The 18,537-nt window shown below is 45.3% G+C and overlaps 1 protein-coding gene across 1 annotated transcript in view; it reads right to left on the bottom strand.

Annotated features, from left to right (window-relative positions):
* Positions 1-18,537, bottom strand: part of EEFSEC (eukaryotic elongation factor, selenocysteine-tRNA specific) — a 141,540-nt gene that overhangs the window by 36,568 nt on the left and 86,435 nt on the right. Inside the window, exon 6 of the mRNA XM_044302205.1 lies at positions 9,617-9,773. Within this exon, the coding sequence (XP_044158140.1) occupies positions 9,617-9,773 (157 nt within the window). The remainder of the gene's footprint in view (positions 1-9,616; positions 9,774-18,537) is intronic.

An 18,537-nucleotide genomic window follows, 5' to 3' on the forward strand; every position in this document is an offset into this window, starting at 1 on the left:
ACATCAATGCCCATCCTGCTCGAACGCTGTATTCCCTCCACATCTTCATAGCGCGGTGACGAACCTCCGGGAGGTCAATGGACCTTCTCAATGCCACGGCTTTATCTTCCCGTGCATTTCGGTCATTCTGTTAAGGAAGGTTCACATGGAGGATTTTGCCGCGACAAAATCCTACGTTTATCCCATGGCAGAAGCCGCTGCGCTTTTCATGTGCACCTAAACCACGCAAAGGCTTCCACCGCGGCTTTGCGAAGGGTCCTCACGGTAACTGCTCCAAGAATGGACCTCTATATCAGGGCTGGCCAACCCGCGGCTCTCCAGCTGTTGCAAAACTACAACTCCCAGCATGCTCAGACTGCCTATCGCTATCAGCCTACAGCAGGGCATGGTGGGAGTTGTAGTTTTACAACAGGTTGGCCATCCCTGCTCTACATTCTCGGCATGGTCATGAAAACCGTGCGGCATAAACCCTCATCCACATGAACTGCAGCGCAGCCTCGCATTGGAAGGAACCACTCTCAGAGCAGATTTGGCGCGTTTTTTTGCCCCAAATCCGTGCTGAAATATGCACCCAAAATCCGCTGTCTGAACCTACCCTTGCAGTATCACACATGTAGGACATTTACACATCCTCTCCAATAAAAAATAAAACACACTGACCGGAGAAGCTGTGACACCTAACAGGGACATACTATAAGACACGGAGATTCTAATAAGGCCTCATGCCCACGACCGTATGTATTTTGTGATCCGCAAAAAATACAGATGATGTCCGTGTACATCCCGGAATAGAAAATAGAAAAGTTGTATCCTTGTCCATATTGTGGACAATAATAGGACATGTTACAATATTGTGCGGACCAGACATAGGGAACCGAAATGCACACGAAGTAACTTACATTTGTTTTGCGGACCCATTGAAATGAATGGTTCCGCAAAAAAAGGGGTAAATTGCGGCAAATTGATTAACCACTTCAGCCCCGCTAGCTGAAACCCCCTTCATGACCAGAGCACTTTTTACACTTCTGCACTACACTCCTTTCACCGTTTATCGCTCGGTCATGCAACTTACCACCCAAATGAATTTTACCTCCTTTTCTTCTCACCAATGGAGCTTTCATTTGGTGGTATTTCATTGCTGCTGACATTTTTACTTTTTTTGTTATTAATCAAAATGTAACGATTTTTTTTGCAAACAAATGTCATTTTTCACTTTCAGCTGTAAAATTTTGCAAAAAAAACGACATCCATATATAAATTTTTCGCCAAATTTATTGTTCTACATGTCTTTGATAAAAAAAAAAATGTTTGGGCAAAAAAAAAAAATGGTTTGGGTAAAAGTTATAGCGTTTACAAACTATGGTACAAAAATGTGAATTTCCGCTTTTTGAAGCAGCTCTGATTTTCTGAGCACCTGTCATGATTCCTGAGGTTCTACAATGCCCAAACTGTAGAAAAACCCCACAAATGACCCCATTTCGGAAAGTAGACACCCTAAGGTATTCGCTGATGGGCATAGTGAGTTCATAGAACTTTTTATTTTTTGTCACAAGTTAGCGGAAAATGATGATGATTTTTTATTTTTATTTTTTTCTTACAAAGTCTCATATTCCACTAACTTGCGACAAAAAATAAAAAATTCTAGGAACTCGCCATGCCCCTCACGGAATACCTTGGGGTGTCTTCATTCCAAAATGGGGTCACTTGTGGGGTAGTTATACTGCCCTGGCAATTTAGGGGCCCAAATGTGTGAGAAGAACTTTGCAATCAAAATGTGTAAAAAATGACCGGTGAAATCCGAAAGGTGCACTTTGGAATGTGTGCCCCTTTGCCCACCTTGGCATCAAAAAAGTGTCACACATCTGGTATCGCCGTACTCAGGAGAAGTTGGGAAATGTGTTTTGGGGTGTCATTTTACATATACCCATGCTGGGTGAGAGAAATATCTTGGCAAAAGACAACTTTTCCCATTTTTTTATACAAAGTTGGCATTTGACCAAGATATTTTTCTCACCCAGCATGGGTATATGTAAAATGACACGCCAAAACACATTCCCCAACTTCTCCTGAGTACGGCGATATCAGATGTGTGACACTTTTTTGCAGCCAAGGTGGGCAAAGGGGCACATATTCCAAAGTGCACCTTCCGGATTTCGCAGGCCATTTTTTACACATTTTGATTGCAAAGTTCTTCTCACACATTTGGGCCCCTAAATTGCCAGGGCAGTATAACTACGCCACAAGTGACCCCATTTTGGAAAGAAGACACCCCAAGGTATTCCGTGAGGAGCATGGCGAGTTCCTAGAATTTTTTATTTTTTGTCGCAAGTTAGTGGAATATGAGACTTTGTAAGGAAAAAAGGAAAAAAAAGAAAAATCATCATTTTCCGCTAACTTGTGACAAAAAATAAAAAATTCTAGGAACTCGCCGTGCCCCTCACGGAATACCTTGGGGTGTCTTTTATTCCAAAATGGGGTCACTTGTGGCGTAGTTATACTGCCCTGGCAATTTAGGGGCCCATATGTGTGAGAAGTACCTTGCAATCAAAATGTGTAAAAAATGGCCTGCGAAAGGTGCACTTTGGAATATGTGCCCCTTTGCCCACCTAGGCTGCAAAAAAGTGTGACACATCTGGTATCGCCGTACTCAGGAGAAGTTGGGGAATGTGTTTTGGGGTGTCATTTTACATATACCCATGCTGGGTGAGAGAAATATCTTGGCAAAAGACAACTTTTCCAATTTTTTTATACAAAGTTGGCATTTGACCAAGATATTTCTCTCACCCAGTATGGGTATATGTAAAATGACACCCCTAAACACATTCCCCAACTTCTCCTGAGTACGGCGATACCAGATGTGTGACACTTTTTTGCAGCCTAGATGCGCAAAGGTGTCCAAATTCCTTTTAGGAGGGCATTTTTAGACATTTGGATCCCAGACTTCTTCTCACGCTTTAGGGCCCCTAAAAAGCCAGGGCAGTATAAATACCCCATATGTGACCCCATTTTGGAAAGAAGACACCCCAAGGTATTCAATGAGGGGCCTGGCGAGTTCATAGAATTTTTATTTTTTTGCATAAGTTAGCGGAAATTTATTTATTTATTTTTTTTCTCACAAAGTCTCACTTTCCGCTAACTTAGGACAAAAATTTCAATCTTTCATGGACTCAATATGCCCCTCAGCGAATACCTTGGGGTGTCTTCTTTCCGAAATGGGGTCACATGTGGGGTATTTATACTGCCCTGGCTTTTTAGGGGCCCTAAAGCGTGAGAAGAAGTCTGGAATATAAATGTCTAAAAATGTTTACGCATTTGGATTCCGTGAGGGGTATGGTGAGTTCATGTGAGATTTTATTTTTTGACACAAGTTAGTGGAATATGAGACTTTGTAAGAAAAAACAAACAAAAAATATATATATTTCCGCTAACTTGAGCCAAAAAAATGTCTGAATGGAGCCTTACGGGGGGGGGGGGGGGGGGGGGGGGGTGATCAATGACAGGGGGGTGATCACCCATATAGACTCCCTGATCACCTCCATCATTGATCACCCCCCTGGTAAGGCTCCATTCAGACGTCCGTATGATTTTTACGGATACATGGATCGGATCCGCAAAACACATGCGGACGTCTGAATGGAGCCTTACAGGGGGGTGATCAATGACAGGGGGTGATCAGGAAGTGTATATGGGTAATCACCCCCTGTCATTGATCACCCCCCTGGTAAGGCTCCATTCAGACGTCCGTATGATTTTTACGGATCCATGGATACATGGATCGGATCCGCAAAACACATTCGGACGTCTGAATGGAGCCTTACAGGGGGGTGATCAATGACAGGGGGTGATCAGGGAGTGTATATGGGTGATCACCCCCTGTCATTGATCACCGCCTGTAAGGCTCCATTCAGACGTCCGCATGATTTTTACGGATCCATGGATCGGATCCGCAAAACACATGCGGACGTCTGAATGGAGCCTTACAGGGGGGTGATCAATGACAGGGGGTGATCAGGGAGTTTATATGGGTGATCACCCCCTGTCATTGATCACCCCCCTGGTAAGGCTCCATTCAGACGTCCGCATGTGTTTTGCGGATCCGATCCATGTATCCATGGATCCGTAAAATCATGCGGACGTCTGAATGGAGCCTTACAGGGGGTGATCAATGACAGGGGGTGATCAGGGAGTGTATATGGGTGATCACCCCCTGTCATTGATCACCCCCCTGGTAAGGCTCCATTCAGACGTCCGTATGATTTTTACGGATCCATGGATACATGGATCGGATCCGCAAAACACATGCGGACGTCTGAATGGAGCCTTACAGGGGGGTGATCAATGACAGGGGGTGATCAGGGAGTGTATATGGGTGATCACCCTCCTGTCATTGATCACCCCCCTGTAAGGCTCCATTCAGACGTCCGTATGATTTTTACGGATACATGGATCGGATCCGCAAAACACATGCGGACGTCTGAATGGAGCCTTACAGGGGGGTGATCAATGACAGGGGGTGATCAGGGAGTTTATATGGGTGATCACCCCCTGTCATTGATCACCCCCCTGGTAAGGCTCCATTCAGACGTCCGCATGTGTTTTGCGGATCCGATCCATGTATCCATGGATCCGTAAAAATCATGCGGACGTCTGAATGGAGCCTTACAGGGGGTGATCAATGACAGGGGGTGATCAGGGAGTGTATATGGGTGATCACCCCCTGTCATTGATCACCCCCCTGGTAAGGCTCCATTCAGACGTCCGTATGATTTTTACGGATCCATGGATACATGGATCGGATCCGCAAAACACATGCGGACGTCTGAATGGAGCCTTACAGGGGGGTGATCAATGACAGGGGGTGATCAGGGAGTGTATATGGGATGATCACCCCCCTGTAAGGCTCCATTCAGACGTCCGCATGTGTTTTGCCGATCCGATCCATGTATCCATGGATCCGTAAAAATCATACGGACGTCTGAATAGAGCCTTGCAGGGGGGTGATCAATGACAGGGGGGTGATCAATGACAGGGGGTGATCAGGGAATCTATATGGGTGATCGCCCGCCTGTCATTGATCACCCCCCTGTAAGGATCCATTCAGACGTCCGCATGTGTTTTGCGGATCCGATCCATGTATCCATGGATCCGTAAAAATCATACGGACGTCTGAATGGAGCCTTGCAGGGGGGTGATCAATGACAGGGGGGTGATCAGGGAGTTTATATGGGGTGATCAGGGGTTTATAAGGGGTTAATAAGTGACCGGGGGGGGGGTAGTGTAGTGTTTGGTGCGACTTTACTGACCTACCTGTGTCCTCTGGTGGTCGATCCTAACAAAAGGGACCACCAGAGGACCAGGTAGTAGGTATATTAGACGCTGTTATCAAAACAGCGTCTAATATACCTTTAGGGGTTAAAAAAAAATCACATCTCCAGCCTGCCAGCGAACGATCGCCGCTGGCAGGCTGGAGATCCACTCGCTTACCTTCTGTTCCCGTGAGCACGCGCGCCTGCGTGCGTTCACAGGAAATCTCGGGTATCGCGAGATGACGCGCCGATGCGTCCAGGAGGAACAAATCAACCACCTCCCGGACGCATCGGCGCGTTAGGCGGTCGGGAGGTGGTTAAGGGGTAAATTGCGGCAAATTGATTAAAAGGAGCATACCTCTTAATAAATTTGGCGCAAAAATGTGAGAAGATAAAATCTATGCCTACTATGGGCAGTCAGAGATTTGCACCAAAATTTGCACCATTTTCTGCCTTCATTGTTAATAAATCTGACTAAAAGTTGGAAGCCACGCCCTCCTGGTAAACCACGCCCATTTTTCAATTTTTGGTGAACACAACTCAAAAAGTGAAATGGATTCACATGACCCATTTCTTCATTTTCTGCCTAAAATTCCTCAAACCCCTTGCATGCAATCTATGGGGGGGGGGGGGATGTATTAAAGGGGTTTTCCGAGATTTACTTATTGATGACCATTTAGCTAATCAGTATCAGGTCAGTGGGGGTCCAACTCCCGGGACCCCTGCTGATCAGCTGTACTAATAGGCCATGACCTCCGTGAGCATTTCGGCCTCTTCCTAGGTCAGCGACGTCACGTTCATCGGTCACATGACCTAAGTGCAGCTCAGTCCCATCCAAGATATGCTTGGTAAGCTGCGAGCAGGCCGAGGTACTCACCGGCGGTCTGGTGAGCGCCACGGATTCCTTAAAACACTTGATCGGCGAAGGCGGCAGGAGTCATTCTGATGACCTATCCAGAGCAAAGTCATCAATATGTAAATCCTGACGGACCCCTTTAAGAAGTAATAATTCTGGTGCATGCGGCCGAATTTTTTTTTACCCCCAACTAGGGGGCTGGCGTAGATACCCAGTCTCATTTTCTTCTGCCGCAATGTTAAAATAAGTGGGGCTGCAGAGGCTCCGTCTCCTCCTGCACACTTTTTGTAAACATGACAAGAATGATGGAGAAGAGAAAAGTCACAATTTTTTGCCAGAAAACTGGTATACAAAGCGAATACATCCTATCTGCTCCAGATAACCACCAGTAAGTCTGTTCTTCCTTTCTGCTGTAGCTCCTCTCTCCCTGTAACAGCTCCGGAGGTAGGCCCTATTTCAGGAGGCTTGCCCTTTGTTAGGGGTGATGTATGCTTTCTGCTGCAGCTCTCCCATTGTATCCGTCACAACTTCTAACAGTAGCTATGACAGGTGTCATTTGAAGGATGGAACTGAGCATGTGCGACCACCTCAGTTGGTGGACGTGTACATTTGCTATACAGATTAAACACTAGGGGAGCCATTATAATGAAGCCAAGAGAATACTTCACAATTGGACAATTGTTGTAAAGTAAATTACTAGTTCCTCATGCGGAATTATTTTTACATAACACTTTAAAGGGGTTATCCGAGCCTGGAAATGCCCCCCCATCCCCCCAATATGCCCGGGCCCCTCACACTGATTTAACTTACCTGGCTCCCCATGCCACTCCTGGTGCCTGCACGGCCGCAGCTGCTTCTCCCCGTGCACAGATAAAAACATCTGGTGCCTGGGGGGGGAGCAGCCAATGGCAGACGGGGACTAGCCTCCCTAGCATCGCTCCCATCATGGCCTGCCATTGGCTGCCCTCCCTCCCTCGACACCAGATGATTTCATCTGCGCACAGGGAGAAGCAGCGGCGGCCGTGCGGGTACCAGGAGCGGTGCAGGGAGCAACGGGCCCGGGCATAAGAGGGGGCATTTCCAGGCTTGGATAACCCCTTTAAGGGTAACACAAGCTTCTTCTTTTTTTACATAAAAACATTTAATTTCTTTTAAAATATATAAAATGTTGGATCTCCATACCACGTCTGTTTAAAGCCCTAAAGCTCGGGGAAGACCACAGAGGGTCCACCGTGCCCAGATGAAGCTTTCTATGGTATACTTAACCATTAAAGGCTGTGTCAGGAAAAGGTTCCTTCTAATTCTATATGGAAGCAATCTGCGGGGTAAGACCGACTCAAATTATTACTGTCTGCAGCCAAAAAATATTCAAAAAATTCTGAAGAGCTTAGGGAAATAAGGCAGTTTTCCTCATGGGAACCTGAAGTGTTCTGCGCTGAACAGTAGGGAGACGCTGCCATCGCAATACTCATTTGCAAGGTCATGGACCGGAGAGGAAGCGAGGAGGAAATGTTTAAAGCCCTAAAGCTCGGGGAAGACCACGGAGCGTCCAGCGTGCGCAGATGAAGCCTTCTATGGTATACTTAGCCATCAAAGGCCGTGTCAGGAAAAGGTTCCTTCCAGTTCTATATGGAAGCAATCTGTGGGGTAGGACAGACCGCGGGAGCAGGGATCTGATCAATCGCTTTAAATAAAATTAGACCACAAACAGGATGCAGAGCCATTAAACACAGCGCTGACATGTGCAGGAATGTGAACTGCCGTTAATATGTGCTGCATCATACCCCTCCTCCCCCACCCCGCAAGTCCTGTTAACCCTTTAAACAGCCCTGAATCTGCAGACTCAGCAGAGACAACCTAAAAAAAAAGACTCCTGGGTCACATCCTGTGCTCAGCCAGGTCTTTCAGACTCGTGCACCATTGCTGATATTAAAGGGGTAGTCCGGATTAGATAACCCATGTCCACATAAAGCGCCCCCTGACGATAAAAGAGGTCATAGCAAAAGACATTTCAGCAGAGGGCGTCTGCACCCACAAAGTGGCCTCCTGATCCTTAGGTGCTGTGCTAAACTATCGGGTGTGTTTTTGCTTTTTACAATTTTTTTTATTTTTAAAGCATTACTTAAAAAAAAAAAAATAGTTCCTATTTTGTTCCTTCGGAAGCAATACCGCAATAACGCATGTAAAAAATCCTGCTGGGGTGTCCAAACAAACCCTTGTGCTTTCCGATTCTGCAGCCCTGCTGGGGCACGTCCACAGGGGATGTAAATTTCAATGGAATCTGTTGCAGATTTACCACAATTTTGAAGCAAAATCTGCACTTTTTTTTTGCAGATTTCACCCTATGGATTGCAAAGGTGAAAATCCGCAACATAAATGGACTCTAAATGTAGATACACATAGATCTGCATAGGAGCTGCAAGCACAAAACAGCAGGAGATTTACGTAGGATTGTGCTTACGCTCGGAAAGCGGGCACCAAGCAGGTAAACCACAAATAGACATTAAAGAGCTGCAAACAATTACAAGTATCCTGTATTGAATAGACACCTCCTATGCCGACTTCTGTGTTTCCATAGAAACAGACTACAAACAAACCTTGTGTAGTCTGATCCTTCAGTCCCATTTCATTCTCTTCCATCTGTCTCCTCTTCTCTGCTTGTAGTTTACTAAGCGGGCAGAGGACTGAACGCCATAGATCAGGGATGCCCAACCTGCGGCCCTCCAGCTGTTTTAAAACTACAACTCCCACAATGCCCTGCTGTAAACCAACAGTTGTGGGCTGTCCAGGCATGCTGGGAGTTGTAGTTTTGCAACAGCTGGAGGGCCGCAAGTTGGGCATCCCTGCCATAGATGAACGATCAGTCTGCACGGGCTTTGATGCAGGTCAGTACCGTGATATTCCAGCAACAAAAATGCTGCGAAACCTCATATATTGAAGTACTGCTTGTCCCGTGGAGCCGCCACATATATCCTAAGGCTTCTTATACACTTGCGTTGTTGTCCTCCGACAAAGGATCTCAATATCGGAAAAATACATTTCCGTTTAGTCCTCATTCATTCTGAATGGAAAGAGATCCATTCAGGATGCATTGGGATATCTGCAAGCTGCGGTTTTGTGTCCGGTCATAAAAATGGGAAAAAAACGGATCTTGCACTGAAAACTATGTAAGTCAATGATTTTGTAGCCAAAAAAAAATAAATCAAATCTGCCAGCCAGCGTATGAATGTATTTAGTGAAGGATCACTTTTTTCCGTTTTGATTTCACACAACCGCATCCTGATGTGCAAAATCAAAAAACAAGATCTGCCGGATCTCAATACCGGAATTGAAAACGCAAGGGGGCGAAAGTAGCCTTAAGACTTGGCGATACATGCCTTAGACATATCACCACCGTTTGCTATTCCGGTAATTTTTTGGACAGAACGTTGATAAATTCCACATATGGACTCACTTGGGATTCGGATTTTGAATTTGCCGCTCTGGCCGAAGCTTCCTTCTATGGTGCCTTCCTCTCCCGTCGACAGCTTCACCTTCAGTCCCACGAACAGTTGCATGTTGGTCTCCTTTTTGAAGAGGGAACGTCCGATGACACTGTAGTCGTCGTTTACCTGCGGGACAGAGAGGGAGCGGCAGATCAGCGCCGTGTGCGAGGTAAAATACAGCCATAACGTCTACACGTAAGAGAATGACACCGGACCTGATCATATTTACCTGATCTTCACCTCTGGGTTCCAGCTCCATCTCTGTAGGTCAACACCGTAGCGGTCATGGCACTGGATCAAGTGACGCATGGACGAACGTCACCCGTCGGATGTTGACGTGGGCAGGGGCAGGACCTGCAGGGGCAGCGAAGGAGCCAGAACCCAGCGGCAGGGATCAGGTAAGTATGATTAGCACCGCAGGAGGTAGGTAGAAAAGGTCCTCAGGGGGTGAACAACCCCTTTAAGAACTCCCCTGAAACTCCACATAATAAAAAAACAAAGCATCCTGTCTCTTTAAGCACGCCCGCACACCGGGCACCAGACAGACGAGGTGCGATGGCGCCGTGAACCGGTCAGACCTCCACCTAGTGCCAAAACAAAGGTTGAAAGTTTAAAGGATGTTAACAAACAATTGCGAAAAAAATTAAAAAGAGCGATGTCTATAGAAACGTACGGAGAGCTCGTAAATACGCTGGGTCAACACTGCTCCAGCTTTTATTTCCAGTGAGCAAAACGCGGCCACTTCCCCGACTCTCGCTGTCCAAACAGCACGTAGCGCGCGCCTGCACCAAAAAAAGACGGGAAATACTTCTACTGGCGTCTACGAGGGTACGCACGATGCACACCGCATTATACCGCCTCACACTCGTCCTGTAGAAAGGAGGCCGTGAAATATGCCATCAATTACACCAAGAGCTGCAGAGCCGAGTGTGTCACTCTGTATAACTCGTAATCCCCCATCAGTGGTTTGTAGAGCGGCTGTAAAATGTTCCAACAGCGAGCATCTAACTAAAGGGGATCTCCGCCTCTCTATATATACTACACGGCTGGGTTCACATCTACACTTTTAACTTCTAGCCAGATACCACCGTGCACCGCAATTTCCCTATTGACTGTAATGGAATCCGGACGCTTTCCAGCATATATGCCGGATACAGTGAATTCTAGCAGTCTGTTCCTCCACTGGAGCACATGTGTGAACCTTAGGGTACATGGACAGTATGGGGGCAGGTTCACATTGGCACCCCCAGAACGGATAGCTCCGGAGGGCCCATCCCAACAGAGAGGCTGCTCTGCAATACTATAGTTTCCCATGCTATGATTCTGATCAGTTAGCATCCTCTTCCCCCTGCGACTTGTAATCCGGCATCCATATCCGTTAATCTGCCTCCTCTTAGGCCCAATCTACGCCGATCGGGCACAACATTAAAACAGATTATTGTCATTTGTCCCTGACCCGCCGAGGCATGAAGGTATCCAGCAGGAACTTTTTCAGCAATTTGCTCCACAGTAGCTCTCCTGCGGGATCGGACCAGACGGGCTAGCCTTCACGTTAATGAGCGTTGGGCGTCCATGATCCTGTCACCAGTTTACTGGTTCTCCTTTCTCAGTGGTAGGTACCAACCACTACACAACAGGAACACCCACAAGTCCGGCCACCCAGGTGATGCTCTGACCCGGTCGTCTGACCATCACAAGCTGACCCTCGTCAGAGTCGCTCAGATCCTTCCGCTTGCTCATGTTTCCTGCTTCCAACACATCAACTGCAAAAAGACTGTTCACTGGTTGCCTAATATACTGCATCTCCCGCCAGACAGCGCTGTCACCAGATAAGTCACCTGTGAGTATGGGCCAGGGGCATCGTCCACCGCACCTGTATGGGTACTGCCGCCTCCAGCTGCGGCTCCGTTACGTAACGCTCAGGGACACGACATTTCTCACCATGTGCATTTATGTACACTGCCTCTATTTCAGCATTACATGACATAATCTACTGAATCCCTGTAAGTGGCGCAGTGCCCGGGGCAGCCGTGGACAGGGGCTGCTGCTCTACCACCCAAATGGCGCTGACTGACACAGACCCCTCGCCCCTGCCCTGTCCTCCCGGATCGCAGATTCTTGGCGTCTCCTGGTATCAATTACTGTTCCTTCTTGATGAGGGTGACGGCCACTAAGGTGAGAAACCCAAACAACAGACAATGGTGGCAGATGGCGCGACGTGCTCCGCCAACATGACCACGAGCAGCTTAACCAATTAACCAAGAGCATCGCAGCCCCCATAGAAAGGAACACGACACGAGCAGCGGCACCACTGCAAATACTGCTACTAATACTATTAATACTGCTACTATTGCTAATACTACTGCTAATACTACTTCTACTACTGCGGATACTATTAGGCCCCTTTCACACGGGCGAGATTTCCACACAGGTGCAATGCGTGATGTGAACGCTTTGCACCCGCACTGAATCCTGACCCATTCATTTCTATGGGGCTGTTCACATGAGCGGTGATTTTCACGCATCACTTATGCGTTGCGTGAAAATCGCAGCATGCTCCTCTTTGTGCGTTGCGGTGCGATAATCCACGCAAATCAGGCCCCATAGAAGTGAATGGGGTTGCGTGAAAATCGCAAGCATCCACAAGCAAGTACGGATGCGGTGCGATTTTCACGCATGGGTTCTAGGTGACAGTCTATTCACTGTATTTATTTCCCTTATAACATGGTTATAAGGGAAAATAATACAATCTTCAGAACATCAAACCCAAGCCCGAACTTCTGTGAAGAAGTTCGGGTTTGGGTACCAAACATGCGCGATTTTTCTCACGCGAGGGCAAAACGCATGACAATGTTTTGCACTCGCGCGGAAAAATCGCGCATTTTCCCGCAACGCACCCGCCTCTTATCCGGGCAAAAAAACATGACGCCCGTGTGAAAGAGGCCTTATTGCTGCTACTACTGCTTATGCTACTATTACTGCTAATAATAATACTATTACTACTACTGATGCTACTACTATTACTGTTGCTGCTACTACTACTATTAGTGCTGCTGCTAATATTCCTACTGCTTCTACTACTACAAATTAATACTACTATTATTACTGCTGCCACTACTATTAATACTACTATTACTGCTACTACTCGTATTACTACTGCTTATGCTGCTACTACTATTAATACTACTATTACTACTGCTACTACTATCACTACTGCTACTACTATTAATACTATTACTACTGCTGCTACTATTAATACTACTATTACTGCTGCTGCTACTACTATTAATACTACTGCTGCTACTACTATTAATACTACTATTACTGCTACTTCTACTATCACTACTGCTGCTAATACTACTGCTACTACTACTGCAGCTACTACTATTAATACTACTGCTGCTAATCCCATTAATACTACTATTACTGCTGCTACAACTACTATTACTGCTACTACTACTATTAATACTACTATTACTGCTGCTACTACTAGTAATACTACTGCTGCTACTACTAAGGCCTCATGCAGACGGCCATTGTTTTGGTCCGCATCCGAGACGCAGTTTTGGCGGCTCGGATGCGGAGCCATTCACTTCCGTTCCATGGTCCGCAAAAAAAATATAGCATGTCCTAATCTTGTCTATTTACGAACAAGAATAGGCAGTTATATTAAAGGCTGTCCGTGCTGTTCTGCAAAATTGCGGAACGCACACGGACACCATCCGTGTTTTGCGGATCCACGGTTTGCGGACCGCAAAACACACATCGGTCGTGTGCATGAGGCCTAACGCAGACACTGATTGAACTTTTGTGCAAAATCAGTTTTTTCCTCCACAGATCCGGATACAATTGGCACGGCTGGTGTGAGAGGCCTTGGGCGCTGTTGGATTCCATTGCATCCGTCTCCATTTAGTACTTTGAGTCCTCAAGGGTGTAAAGGGCTGCATTTCATCGCTTGGGCCGGGTTCACGTACATCCCTGTGTCCAGCTGCTGGTTTGTGCCAGGGAAACATACGGAAATACAAGTGGTGCGTCAGATCCCGGAAATTATCCTGAAGAAAACTATAGAACAAGCCTAAGGAAGACGACATCATACGCCCCAGGTTAGGGCCCCATTTGCACTTTTCAGGGGCCCCGAGGCAGGCTTGATCAGTATTAGAAAAATGGGTAGCCTAATTTTCCCAAGAAACAGCGCCCCCTGTGCCCATAGGCAGTGCCTGCTGCAGATCGTCCCTAATGAAGTGTAGAGGGCTGAACTGCAATACCCGACACAGCCACTGGACAGATGGGGCACTGTTGCTAGAAAACAGTCAGCATGGTGCCTGAAAAATCTGCAGAGCTGCGCACATAACACTACAATTCATGCCCCTCTTTCCAGTCTATGCCGCCCCTCCCCCTCCTCTACACCCCGTATAGTGGAGGCCTCGGAAAAGAGAAGGTTTTAGACGTATTGTCCTCAGGAAGTTAAATTATTTGCAATTCTGCAAATATTTTAATCGCGTAAAAACAGAACTATGGAGCACGTGGGCAGAAAGTATTTACACGAGCGCGGACCCTGCACGAGGCTGGAGCGAGGAACCAAACGAGACCCATGAAAGACGAGTTCAAAAGCAAGATCAATGGGCTCTTAAAGTGGGAATGAGGCCACTTACCCCGACGTGCCCACGCTTTACAACCTGCTCTCTTCCTAAGTGAAACCATTTATGATAAACTAGCTGGAAGTGTCCGAGAGATGGAAAGTCCTAGACCGCAGCACAGTCACCCGAAAGGCAAACAGTCCAGGAATGGGGGGGGGAAGGGACCGAGGGGTCAAACCGATGGCCATCGCTGGGACAGTAACCTTCATGTTGTAATATATCATCCTAATCCCAACATGAGAGTATAGGAAATATACTATGAGAAAACCTATGAGATTAATGTAATATAAATCATGAAGTAACGCAATAAACAGGATGTAACAACGTAAAATTAGACCACGAAATAATGTAGTATTTGAGATGAATTAATGTAATATTAGGTCATGAAATAATGTAATATTATAGAAGGTGAAATAGCATTATACAAGATGAGACAATGTAATACTATAGAAAAATTGTGATATAAAAAAAAATTATTATGAAATATTGTATTATAGAACAGGGGTGCACAACGTTTTCATGGTCAGACTGAACCAAAATTTAAAGGGGTATTAACAACTGAAATACTGTATTTATGGCGTACTGAACATACAGTATACACCATTAATGTCTCGTTACAGTTACAGGACCCCCATCCAATGGGAGAATACATAAAAAAATGCAGTTTAGCAACCGCAAGACTTAGACATATATGTCTGTTACCAGATGGTCGGGGGCCACACAGAATAGTATTGAGGGCCGCAGGTTGTGCACCCCTGTTATAGAACATAAAATAACATAGTATTGTATGAGCTGAAATAAAGTAATATAGGACATGAAAGAATGTATTATAGAGCATGAAATAACAGTAAATGAGATTAATGTATTGTAATGTAATATTCAGTAAATCATAAAATAATTTAATATAGAAAAATGAAATAATATTCTATAAAATGAAGTATTGTAATAATATTATAGAACATAAAAACTAAAATTTTTATATATTAAATTAATTAAAAAGAAAACAACAATGGCGCACAATACTTTTAAAATAAAAAAATGATCTTGAAAAAAAATATATTATTCTGTGTATACAGCTTGTAAACTATGTGTATCCATGGTTACAGACTACGAACAAGACCTGTGTAGTCTGATCCTACATTCATGTGTTACTGATGGTTGGTAAGGGTCCGGAGTGTGTCAGGGGCGGATTGGCCATAGACCTTACAGGGGAATTTCCCGGGGGCCGCCTGGGCCCTCCTCACGGCCGGCCAGTGAACGTTTTTGGGGTTGTATTTTGTGATGGACTGTGGTAATTGGCTCTGTTGGGGTGGTATAATGTGCCACAATATGGTATTGCTGGCCTTGCCTTCCATCAACTGGACACAACTACAAGACGGGGCCACTTTTAGTATCCAGGGCCACACCAGTTCACAGTCCGCCCCTGGTGTGTGTGACATCTGCACATCCATGGGGTCCTGGCAGAGGGGCCTTGCTGTACTGCAGTCCCTAATACTTCAGGGATCCATTAACTGGATGCAAAATTCAAGGGTTCCCCTAGGGTTGTCAGAGTCAGTCCTGTCCATACTACATGCTCCACACCATCACCCCTCCGCACTACACCCATAGGTATTTATTGCAGTATTTATTCTAGGTGACTATACGTGTCTGGCGAGTTGGACGATATTTTCTCTCTACATTTTTCTTTTTTCTTTTATGGGATTGTAGTATTTCCCGGCCAACATAAACCAAACGACCAGAAACAAATAAATAAAATCTTTTCATCAGAACGAAAAAGAAATGTTTTTATGAGAGCGGAGCTCGTAAACCTCTGCGTGTCCTCTCGTGTCTGCCAGTTGTAGACAGAGTTAACGTGCGCAGTTCTTATAAGTCCAGTCTACCGCCAACCCACACACTCAATAACTATGGAGGCGCGGAGGGACTGCAGCCGAACCCAAAGGGTCCCAGCAGTTCTCAGGTGCGAAACGTTCTATGAAATATGCAACCTGCTGGCACCTTAAGAAGAGGCGCAGTGAATGGAAGACATGGCAGAGGTAAAGCAGGCCATGATGGTATGTACAGAGCTGGTCCCAAGTAGGACGGTGCCCCATACTAGATATTGGCAGATCAGCCACATAAAGTGTAAGTAATACAGTATATATATACTGCTATATACCGATAACGTGCACCGCAAACAATATTCTGTACAGTGCAAAGGAATAGTGATAAAGAATGCAGAGCAAGTAAATACTGCACCTAATATCCATCCCCTATTGTATCTAATTATCTATCCCATATCTATCCATCTATCCCATATCTATCCATCTATCTATCCCATATCTATCTATCCATCTATCTATCCCATATCTATCTATCTATCCATCTATCTATCCCATATCTATCTATCTATCCCATATCTATCTATCTATCCCATATCTATCTATCTATCCCATATCAATCTATCTATCCCATATCAATCTATCTATCCCATATCTATCTATCTATCCCATATCAATCTATCTATCCCATATCAATCTATCTATCCCATATCTATCTATCTATCTATCTATCTATCTATCCCATATCTATCTATCTATCCCATATCTATCTATCTATCCCATATCTATCTATCTATCCCATATCAATCTATCTATCCCATATCAATCTATCTATCCCATATCAATCTATCTATCCCATATCAATCTATCCCATATCAATCTATCCCATATCAATCTATCTATCCCATATCAATCTATCTATCCCATATCTATCCCATATCTATCTATCTATCCCATATCTATCTATCTATCCCATATCTATCTATCTATCCCATATCTATCTATCCCATATCTATCTATCCCATATCTATCTATCCCATATCTATCTATCCCATATCTATCTATCTATCCCATATCTATCTATCTATCCCATATCAATCTATCTATCCCATATCTATCTATCTATCCCATATCAATCTATCTATCCCATATCAATCTATCTATCCCATATCTATCTATCTATCCCATATCTATCTATCTATCTATCTATCCCATATCTATCTATCTATCTATCCCATATCTATCTATCTATCCCATATCTATCTATCTATCCCATATCAATCTATCTATCCCATATCAATCTATCTATCCCATATCAATCTATCTATCCCATATCAATCTATCTATCCCATATCAATCTATCCCATATCAATCTATCTATCCCATATCAATCTATCTATCCCATATCTATCCCATATCTATCTATCTATCCCATATCTATCTATCTATCCCATATCTATCTATCTATCCCATATCTATCTATCTATCCCATATCTATCTATCCCATATCTATCTATCCCATATCTATCTATCCCATATCTATCTATCCCATATCTATCTATCCCATATCTATCTATCCCATATCTATCTATCCCATATCTATCTATCCCATATCTATCTATCCATCTATCCCATATCTATCTATCTATCCCATATCTATCCATCTATCCCATATCTATCTATTAGGGCTGCACGATATGGGAATTTTGTGCATTTGCGATTAGGGCCCTAAAAATTGCGATAACAATATGCAATGCTTTAAGAGAATTGTGCTAGAGGTCTATTTGCTTGGATTTTCCCATATGAGCCACTGACCCGGCTGGGTATGACATAGTTATGGGGGATCTGTGGATGATGCGCAGTTATGGGGGATCGGTGGATGATGCGCATTTATGGGGGATCGGTGGATGATGCGCAGTTATGGGGGATCGGTGGATGATGCGCTGTTATGGGGGATCGGTGGATGATGCGCTGTTATGGGGGATCGGTGGATGATGCGCTGTTATGGGGGATCGGTGGATGATGCGCTGTTATGGGGGATCGGTGGATGATGCGCTGTTATGGGGATCGGTGGATGATGCGCTGTTATGGGGGATCGGTGGATGATGCGCTGTTATGGGGGATCGGTGGATGATGCGCTGTTATGGGGGATCGGTGGATGATGCGCTGTTATGGGGGATCGGTGGATGATGCGCTGTTATGGGGGATCGGTGGATGATGCGCTGTATGGGGGATCGGTGGATGGGGATCGGTGGATGATGCGCTGTTATGGGGGATCGGTGGATGATGCGCTGTTATGGGGGATCTGTGGATGATGCGCTGTTATGGGGATCGGTGGATGATGCGCTGTTATGGGGGATCGGTGGATGATGCGCTGTTATGGGGATCGGTGGATGATGCGCTGTTATGGGGGATCGGTGGATGATGCGCTGTTAT

This window comes from Bufo gargarizans, chromosome 7 (assembly GCF_014858855.1).
Source record: "Bufo gargarizans isolate SCDJY-AF-19 chromosome 7, ASM1485885v1, whole genome shotgun sequence".
Taxonomy (NCBI): Eukaryota; Metazoa; Chordata; class Amphibia; order Anura; family Bufonidae; genus Bufo; species Bufo gargarizans.